Raw genomic sequence first — 9,936 nt, 5'->3', positions numbered from 1 at the left:
TACGCACCCGAATTTTAAAGAAAAAGGTAAGACTTGGAAATACAGGGATTTGTTAGATAATCAATTTAAATTAAGAACAAAACAAGAATTATATAATTTAGGTATTGATTTAGATTGGTGGCAGTATATGCAGATCAGTTCTAGATACCAAACAGACATAAAGACTTATATTTTTTTAAAAGAAAATAATGTACTGAGCAAATTATTATTTCAAAATCAAGTAAAAATAATTGGAAGTGTGTATAAATTTATTTATTTATTATTTTATTTATTACTTAGATTTGTATGCCGCCCCTCTCCGAAGACTCGGGGCGGCTCACAACATGTAAAAACAAATCATAAGCAATCAGACAAATTTAAAATATTTAAATATTTAAAAAAATAAAAAACCCATATGCTAACAGTCACACACACAGACATACCATGCATAAATTAAACGTGCCCAGGGGGAGATGTTTCAGTTCCCCCATGCCTGACGGCAAAGGTGGGTTTTAAGGAGTTTACGGAAGGCAGGAAGAGTAGGGGCAGTTCTAATCTCCGGGGGGAGTTGGTTCCAGAGGGCCGGGGCCGCCACAGAGAAGGCTCTTCCCCTGGGGCCCGCCAACCGACATTGTTTAGTTGACGGGACCCGGAGAAGGCCCACTCTGTGGGACCTAATCGGTCGCTGGGATTCGTGCGGCAGGAGGCGGTCTCGGAGATATTCTGGTCCGATGCCATGAAGGGCTTTAAAGGTCATAACCAACACTTTGAATTGTGACCGGAAATTGATCGGCAACCAATGCAGACTGCGGAGTGATGGTGAAACATGGGCATACCTAGGTAGGCCCATGACTGCTCTCGCAGCTGCATTTTGCACGATCTGAAGTTTCCGAACACTTTTCAAAGGTAGCCCCATGTAGAGAGCATTACAGTAGTCGAACCTCGAGGTGATGAGGGCATGAGTGACTGTGAGCAATGAGTCCCGGTCCAGATAGGGCCGCAACTGGTGCACCAGGCGAACCTGGGCAAACGCCCCCCTCGCCACAGCTGAAAGATGTTGTTCTAATGTGAGCTGTGGATCGAGGAGGACGCCCAAGTTGCAGACCCTCTCTGAGGGGGTCAATAATTCCCCCCCCAGGGTGATGGACGGACAGATGGGATTGTCCTTGGGAGGCAGAACCCACAGCCACTCCGTCTTATCCGGGTTGAGCTTGAGTCTGTTATAAATACTTATTAAATTATAGAACGATAGGTTGGATATTGAAAGACAATATGATTAGTTGGTGCAAAAATTTAGGCAAAGAGATAAACTTAGACACATGGGAAAAGATATGGATGTATAATTGGAAAATAACAAAATCAATTTTCTTTAAAGAAAATCAAATTAAGATGTTTTACAGATGGCACCTTCCACCATATAGAATTTTTAAAATGTTTCCGTCTGTATCGCCTATCTGTTGGAAATGTAAAAAAGAAAATGGTACATATTATCACGCGTGGTGGACATGTTCTGAGACAAAAATATTTTGGAACAAAGTAGAGAATTGGATAAACGAAATAACAAAAGAGAAGATTAAAAAATCTCCTGGATTTTTTTTATTGGCTATTCCAAACACAAAGTATAAAAAAGAAACTTATTATTTAATAATACATATATTGTTTGTGGCAAGAATAGTATTTGCACAGAAATGGAAAGAAAAGACAATACCAAAAGACACTGAAGTATTTTAAAAAATCATAGAATGTGCAGAACTAGATATGATGACTAAACGTTTAAATAATCAAAATGAAACAAAATTTTATAAAATATGGAATAAAGTATATGACTGGTGAAATTTTAAAAATGGTATTAATAATTATAAGATAGAATGAATTAATATATAGTATAACTAACTTAGAAGTGTATATTCTTTCATTTTTCTTTTTCTTCTGTATTACTAATAACCTCCCTTTTTTGTTTAAGTATAGAATATTTTAAAATATAAAGAAATTTGAATAATAAGTTTAATATTATAAAAATAGAGTTGAATTTAATAAGAATGTAACTTACATGTGTGGTATTTCTGCTTTGATCTGACTACAGTTAGATTTTTTATATTTCTGTAATAGTTAGACTTCTATGATAAGCGGAGCAATGGTAGGTCCTTAAATGTTTAATGTTGTATGTCTTTGTCTGTCTTTTTTGAAAATTAATAAAAATATTTAAAAAGAAAAAAGAAAGAAAGCGCCTCCATTTTCTAAAAAATGGGGCTGGATTTTTCTGCTTCTTTTTTTATTTTTTTAAATTGAGTTTATTGAATGTATATACATATTAAAACAAAACATTGAGAATTTTATCATATGATTGCATCTTCAAATGCATTTATGTCTTGTAGTACAAAACGATACAACACAAAACATAACCCTAACCCTCCCCCCTCCCAAATTTTAACTCAAGACAGTTCATTCCTTATCTGTTTTCATGGCCAGTTGCAACAGTGATTGTTTTCAGTTTTTAAATATAACGAAAATAACAATCAACAATAAAATAATACTTAATATCCAATCTATTATAGGTCTAATTTTAGCTTTGTTTCTAAATTCTAAGATCTAACGGAGTCTACGGAAAGGGGCGGCATACAAATCTAATTAATTAATAAATAAATAAATAGATAAATTATAGATTATTTATAGGTACCCTTTTTTCCTATTATCAACCCAGATGTAAAAGTCCTCCCCAGTATCATAATAACAAGAATGGTCAATGTTTTTAACTTCTTGTGTTAGTTTGTCTGATTCTGCACAATCAAGTATTTTTCTAATCATATCCCTCTCCGTTGGTGTGTCTTCTTTCTTCCAGTTCTGTGCAATACATATTCTAGTTGCTGTAGTTATGTGTTGTATCAGATAGTAATATTTTTTTTTTAATTTTGAGTCTATTATGCCTAGAAGAAAGGTCTCCGGTTTTAATTTAAGTTTAACTTTAGTTATGTCGTAGATCCACAGTTTAATTTTATTCCAAATTCTTCTAATTTTGGGACAGGTCCATCACATGTGGAAAAAGTTCCATTTTTGTTTCTGCATCTCCAGCAGTCAGGTTTTAATTTGGGGTAAATTTTGGCTAGTCTTGATGGTGATATATGCCATCTATAAAACATATTTAAAATGTTTTCTTTATATGCGATAGATTTAGTAAATTTGTAATTTTTTGTCCAGATTGTCTCCCATTGATCGAGTATATACTGTGTCCAATGTTTTTGGCCCACCTAATCATATTGACTTTGACTATTTCTGTTTCCATTTTGTATTCTATCAAGAAACTATATATTTTTGTTATAATTTTTTCCCTCCTAGTATTAATTTGTCCAAATTTGTAGGTTTCTCTTGAATCCCTAAATTATTGTTGTCTTTTTGCCATTTTGAATAAATTTGGGTGTGGTCACCACTCAATCTTTATGTCCTGTTCTAATAATTGTTCTCTTGATTTGATATTTCCACTTACGTCTAATATTTGATTGTAATTTACCATTTTTTAAAGTTGTGTCGTGTTTGGATTTGTCAAAGCCTCCATACTTGAGTACCACCTAGGAATTTTTATATAATGCTCTTTTCTAATTTTTAGCCATATTGTTAATAGTGAGTCCCTGATTGAGTGGTTTTTAAAGTACGTCAGGATTTAATTTTTTTCGTTCCAAAGTATACTATGCCACCCACTTAGCATGTCATGTCCTTCCAATATTAATATTCTTTCTTTTTTAAGTACCACCCCATACGAATTTAGAGATTATTCTGTTTAATTTAGTAAAGAATTGATTATTTAGTTTTATCGGAATCGTTTGAAAGAGATAAAGGAATTTCAATAAGATTGTCATTTTAATTGTCGAGATTCTTCCTAATAAAGAAATATGAAGTTTGTTCCAGCCGATTAGCTGTTTCTCTACTTTTTTGGTTAGTACATCATAGTTATCTTCTTTGATCGTACTACATATTTTTGTTAGTACTATACACAAATATGTAACCTTCTTAACAATTTGTATCTTCGAAGATTTTTCTAATTTCTGGTCTTGTTCATGATTCATATTTTTAATTATAATTTTAGTTTTGTATTTATTCATTTTAGTCCTGCCTCGTCACCATATTCTTTTATCTCTTTTATTAAGAATTTCCCAGTTTCCATTGGATTTTCTAATATAAAAAGTAAATCGTCTGTGTATGCTTGAAGTTTGAATTCTTGTCCTTTAATTTTCAGGCCTAAAATCTCTGAGTCAGTCCTAATTTGATTTAGCATTATCTCAATAGATAGAATGTATAACAATGGTCATAGCGGGCATCCCTGGTGTACTCCCTTCCCAATTTGAAATTGTTTGGTTAAGTCTCCATTAATCATAATTCTTGCCGATTGGGTATGGTAGATAGTTTCGATCATTATAAATTCCTGCATGAATTCCCAACTCAGATTATCAAATGCTTTTTGTGCGTCTAAAAAAATAAGAGCCATTGGTTTTTCCAGGTGCATTTCATAAAATTCTAATACAGTAATAACTCATATTACGAACTTAATTGGTTCCGGGAGGAGGTTCGTAAGGCGAAAAGTTTGTAAGATGAAACAATGTTTCCCATAGGAATCAATGTAAAAGTGAATAATGCGTGCAAGCCATTAGGAAAATCCAAAACTTCAGAAGCAAGGCGAACAGAGGGTTGGGAAGGCAGTGAAAGGGGGTGGGTTGGGGAATAAATGATGGCAGGGGGGATTCCTGGAAACGTAAGGAGTGAGGGTGGCTGGAGGAATAAATGACAGCACAGGGGGGTGAGTCCTGGAACGTAAGGAAAGAGGTGGCAGGAGGAAGAAATGAGAGGTGATCCTTGAACGTAGGGAAAGAGGTGGCTGGAGGAATAAATGAGAGGGGATCCTTGAACGTAAGGAAAGAGGTGGCAGGAGGAATAAATGAGAGGGGATTCTTGAATGTAAGGAATGGGGTGGCAGGAGGAATAAATGAGAGGGGATCCTTGAACGTAAGGAATGAGGTGGCAGGAGGAATTCCTCCAGCCACCCCATTCCTTACGTTCAAGGATCCTGTCATTTATTCCTCCAGCCACCCCATTCCTTACGTTCAAGGATCCCCTCTCATTTATTCCTCCAGCCACCCCATTCCTTACGTTCAAGGATCCCCTCTCATTTATTCCTCCAGCCACCCCATTCCTTACGTTCAAGGATACCCTCTCATTTATTCCTCCTGCCACCCCATTCCTTACGTTCAAGGATCCCCTCTCATTTATTCCTCCAGCCACCTCATTCCTTACGTTCAAGGATCCCCTCTCATTTATTCCTCCAGCCACCTCTTTCCTTACGTTCCAGGATCCCCTTTCATTTATTCCTCCAGCAACCCCATTCCTTACGTACCAAGACCCCTGTCATTTATTCCTCCAGCCACCTCACTTCTTATGTTCAAGGATCCCCTGTCATTTATTCCTCCAGCCACCCCATTCCTTACGTTCTAGGACCCCTGTCATTTATTCCTCCAGCCACCCTTATTCTTTATGTTCCAGGATCCCCTGCCATTTATTCCTCTAGCCACCCTTATTTTTTACGTTCCAGGAGCTTTGATATCATGGAGACGTCCTTCCTGGCCGTCCAAAACGTGGCCTCCAGGAAGGACGTCTTCCTGACGTCAAAGCTCTGCCCATGGAATTCCCTATTGGGATTCCCATCCTCTCTTTGAGCTTGCAGACCGGCCTAAAATGCCGCAGCCGATCGGGCTGTAACCTTCTGAAACAGCTGGGCACTTTTGCCGAACTTCCGGATTCGCCGTTCAGGAGAATGCCAAGAAGCGGCCGGTGTTTCAGAAGGTGATAGACGGGCGGCGGCGCTTCTCCCGAACACCGAACCTGGAAGTTCGGCAAAATTTCTGGTTCGGGTTCCTGAGGTCGCCGACAAGCGCCTGACTGTTTCAGAAGGTTACAGCCGGGCAGCAGCGCCCAGCGGAGCGCCGTTTTTGTGATCGGGGGCGGGTTCATAAGGTGAAAAAATTCGTAAGAAGAGGCAAAAAAATTCAGAACCCTGGGTTTGTATCTCGAAAAGTTTGTATCACGAGGGGTTCGTATCATGAGGTACCACTGTATGTCTAAGATGGTCCTTGTATTGTTCCTGATGAATCTACCTGGCAAGAATCCATTTTGATCAGTATGTATACTATTATTTAAAATTGGTTTTATTCTATTTGCCATGATGGTCATAAAAAATTTGCCATGATGGTCATAAAAAATTTGTAGTCTACATTAAGTATGGGCCTGTAGTTTTGTATTCTGTGTTTTTCTGAATCACGTTTTGGTGTCAAACTCACCAGTGCTTCCTTCCAGGATTTTGGTACTACTCCTTTTTCTAGTACCTCATTGTACATAACTAATAATATTTTTTCTAAAGAGATTTTAAATTCTTTATAAAATTCACTAAGAATGCCATCTGGTCCTGGTGATTTTATTCAGCCAAAATAAAGAAAATTAAAAATAAACAGTTAAAATATTACCAAAGCAAAATAAAACAAATAGAATTAGAAATGCAAGAGGACATATTATTGAAGAATTAAAAGAGGAGAGAGACAAAATTAAACATAAAATTAATTTGTTGACACAAGACGAAATAGCCTTCAAAATCAGAATGGCTAAACAAAACCACTTCAAAAACGCAAACAAGGTAGGCAGATGGTTAGCCCATAAATTAAAAAAGGAAGAAGTCGAGCGATATATACAATTTTTAGAAGATGATAAAGGAAACAATCTACAATAGAGGCAAAGAAAGAAATCGCGGTTAAATATTTTGAGGAATTATATAAAAAGGAAGATAAAATAGAAGAACACTTAAAAGCATACATAAACAAGTCAAATGTAGGGGAGCTATTAGAAATAGATAGAACAGTATTAAACAAAAAAAATAACTTCAATTGAATAGAAAATGCAATAACAAATAGGATTTTTCTGCTTCTAAGTGTTCTACATGAAAGAGTCATTTCATTTGATCTATCACCATGCCTACCAGAGGGACTGCGGGTTCCTGCCAGCATTTTAGTAAACATATTTTGCTAACTAGCAATAGAATATGCATTAGTTTAGGTTTACTCAGGGAATCGTCATGTCCACAATAGAATAAACATAACTTAAAAGAAAGGTTATTTTCTTTTGCCCAAATCTTTTAAATAATTTCTTCTATTTGTTGCCAGAATTTTATGACATATGGACATTCCCACAATCCATGGTATAAGTCAGTGTTGCATATTCCACACTTTGGGCATGCTGTTAATCTATCCAGTCTAGTTGTTATTGGGAGATTGAATGCATATACAGTAGTACCTCGACATACGAGTTTCATCCGTTCTGGACCTGGGCTCGTAAGTCGATCAGCTCGTATCTCGAACGACTTTTCCCCATAGGAATTAATGTAAATAATTCTAATTGGTTCCAGCCCTCAAAAAAATCCCAAAGTTAGTCTAAATTATGAAAAAAGACATGTTTTTAATTAAGAAATGTACATGTACATATAAATGAATAATAAAGTTTCTTACACTTAACTTGTAAACTTTCTTAAACTTTGAAATTTACATATGTACACACAGTAGCCTAATCATCTGTTTTTGCCTTTTTGGCTGCACTTTCACTTGGAGCAGCTCTTTTCATAAGAAATTTATCCAATGACATCTGCTTTTGCCTGCTTTTCAAAATGTTGTGAAAGTGAGTCAACGAGGTGTCATTGAAAAGTGCTGCTGAACGACTCATAGCTACTTTCTCTGGGTGATTTTTTTTCGATGAAACCAACAATGTTCTCCCACTGCGCTAGCATCGCTTTTATTTCACTGGTAGGAATGACTTCCTGCGGCTCCTATACTTCTTCCTCACTAGTGCTCATCTCTTGGCTCATCTCCATTTGTTGCATCTCATGGAGCGCCTTTAGGTCCTCTGTAGAGAGTGGTTCTTCATGCTCCTCGATAAGCTCATTGATGTCACCCTCGGCTACCTCCAGACCCATACACTTACCGAGTGACACAATCTTCTCCAACGGGGTGTTAGTCTCGGTGACGTCCTCGGTCTCGCCCTTGGGCTCAGCAGGCCACAACTTCTTCCACGCCGAGTTCAAGTTTCGCCTTGACACCTCTTGCCAAGCAAGGTCAATGATGCTAAGGCAAGAAACGATATTAAAATCATCCTTCCAAAACTCACGCAGTGTCAAGTTGGTGTTCTCTGTTACGTCGAAACATTGGTGGAACAGATGCTTCGTGTACAGCCTCTTGAAGTTAGCTATGACCTGCTGATCCATTGGTTGCAGGATTGAAGTCGTGTTGGGTGGGAGGAAGAAAACCTTTACAAACTGAAATTCTTGAAGGATGTCCTCTTGAAGAGCGGGCGGGTGGCCAGGAGCATTGTCGAGCAGCAGTAAGGCACGTAGGGGGAGTTTATTACTCAAAAGATATTTCTTCACCGTAGGACCACAAACAAGATTCACCCAGTCCACGAAGAACTGCCTCGTTACCCATGCCCTTGCATTGGAGCGCCACATGACATGGAGTTTTTCCTTTAGGATTTTGTGCATCTTGAACGTGCGAGGATTCTCAGAATGGTACACGAGAAGTGGCTTTACTTTACAGTCACCCGATGCGTTTCCACACAATGCAAGGGTTAGACGGTCCTTCATGGGCTTATGTCCTGGCATGCGCTTTTCCTCTGCAGTAGTGAAAGTTCTACGGGGCATTTTCTTCCAAAACAGGCCAGTCTCATCACAGTTAAATATCTGTTGCGAGACATAGCCTTCTTTTTCAACCAGGCTAGCGAAACGCATAATAAACTCCTCCGCTGCCTTGATGTCTGCACTCGCTGCCTCCCCATGCCTAACTACCAAGTGAATGCCACTTCTTTTTCTGAACTTGTCAAACCACCCATGACTTGCCTTGAACTCGTCTGGATCTCCCGACGAGGATGGTTCATTTTTCTTTAGGTCGGAAAATATCGCACGAGCCTTCTCGCTGATGATCGACTCTATTATTGTATCTCCTGCCAGCTCCTTTTCTTTTATCCAAATTAACAATAACCTCTCCATCTCTTCATGAACAGACGTCCTAAGTTGGGAAAATATCGTCGCACCTTTTGCTGCTTTAATACCTTTAAGGATGTCCTTCTGCTTAAGGATCGTACTAATGGTAGACGTACTGCGTTTGAACATCCTCGCAAGTTCAATAACACGAGTCCCTTTATCATGTAAATTAATTATCTCCTGCTTCGTTTCTATGGATATCATCATCTTCTTCTTCTTCTCAGCGGCCTTTCCACTAGCAGACACTTTTTGGGACCCATGATGCACACAAATATACACTCGCTCTAAACACTGACACCACCGAGACGAGACTTTTTTTTTGCGCCGAGATAACCGGAAGTTCGGCTCATATCCCGAATTTGAGCTCGGGTGTCGAACAGAAATTTCGCTCTCGTCACGGCTCGTATCTTGGAATACTCGCATGTGGAGCAGCTCGTATGTCGAGGTACTACTGTATAGCTCTATGTATAATTTTGAATTGGGTCTCACGCCAATATTCATTGATCATGGCCTTGCGTAATGTATTCGATCCTTTTCAGATTGTATCCCCAATGCCCTTAACCCCTAACTGTTGTGCCCATGAGGAGAAGAAATTTTCAGAATGTCTTTTCACATCTAGATTTCTCACTATAGAACTTTTTAACATGATTCATGATATCTACATGATTTATTGCACCTTGTTCTTCTAGCTGGCTTATCCTATTATAGATAGTTAATGGAAGAAAAATATTTTTTAACCTCTCTTGACACTGAAATTTTAAATTATTATCTTAATTTGCTACTTCGATTACCAAAATTTTGTCATCTTCAATAAGTTTTATAGCATTTTGAAAAAGAGCTGCTTGATTGTGTACAAACTCTAGCCAAATTTTTGAAGATTCTTTTTCAAAAAAACTCTTCTA

General features: G+C 37.9%; 1 protein-coding gene across 1 annotated transcript; it reads right to left on the bottom strand.

Moving 5' to 3' along the window:
- Window positions 1–7,828: 7,828 nt before the first annotated feature.
- LOC139168576 (tigger transposable element-derived protein 1-like) lies at window positions 7,829–9,457 on the bottom strand. Its single transcript, XM_070754201.1, has one exon. It carries the CDS (start codon window positions 9,455–9,457, stop codon window positions 7,829–7,831), a length of 1,629 nt encoding a protein of 542 aa, XP_070610302.1.
- Window positions 9,458–9,936: the final 479 nt, after the last annotated feature.

This window comes from Erythrolamprus reginae, chromosome 5, assembly GCF_031021105.1.
Source record: "Erythrolamprus reginae isolate rEryReg1 chromosome 5, rEryReg1.hap1, whole genome shotgun sequence".
NCBI lineage: Eukaryota > Metazoa > Chordata > Lepidosauria > Squamata > Dipsadidae > Erythrolamprus > Erythrolamprus reginae.
Note: the sequence above shows the minus strand (reverse complement) of the source record. Positions and strands in the feature narration are given on the sequence as shown.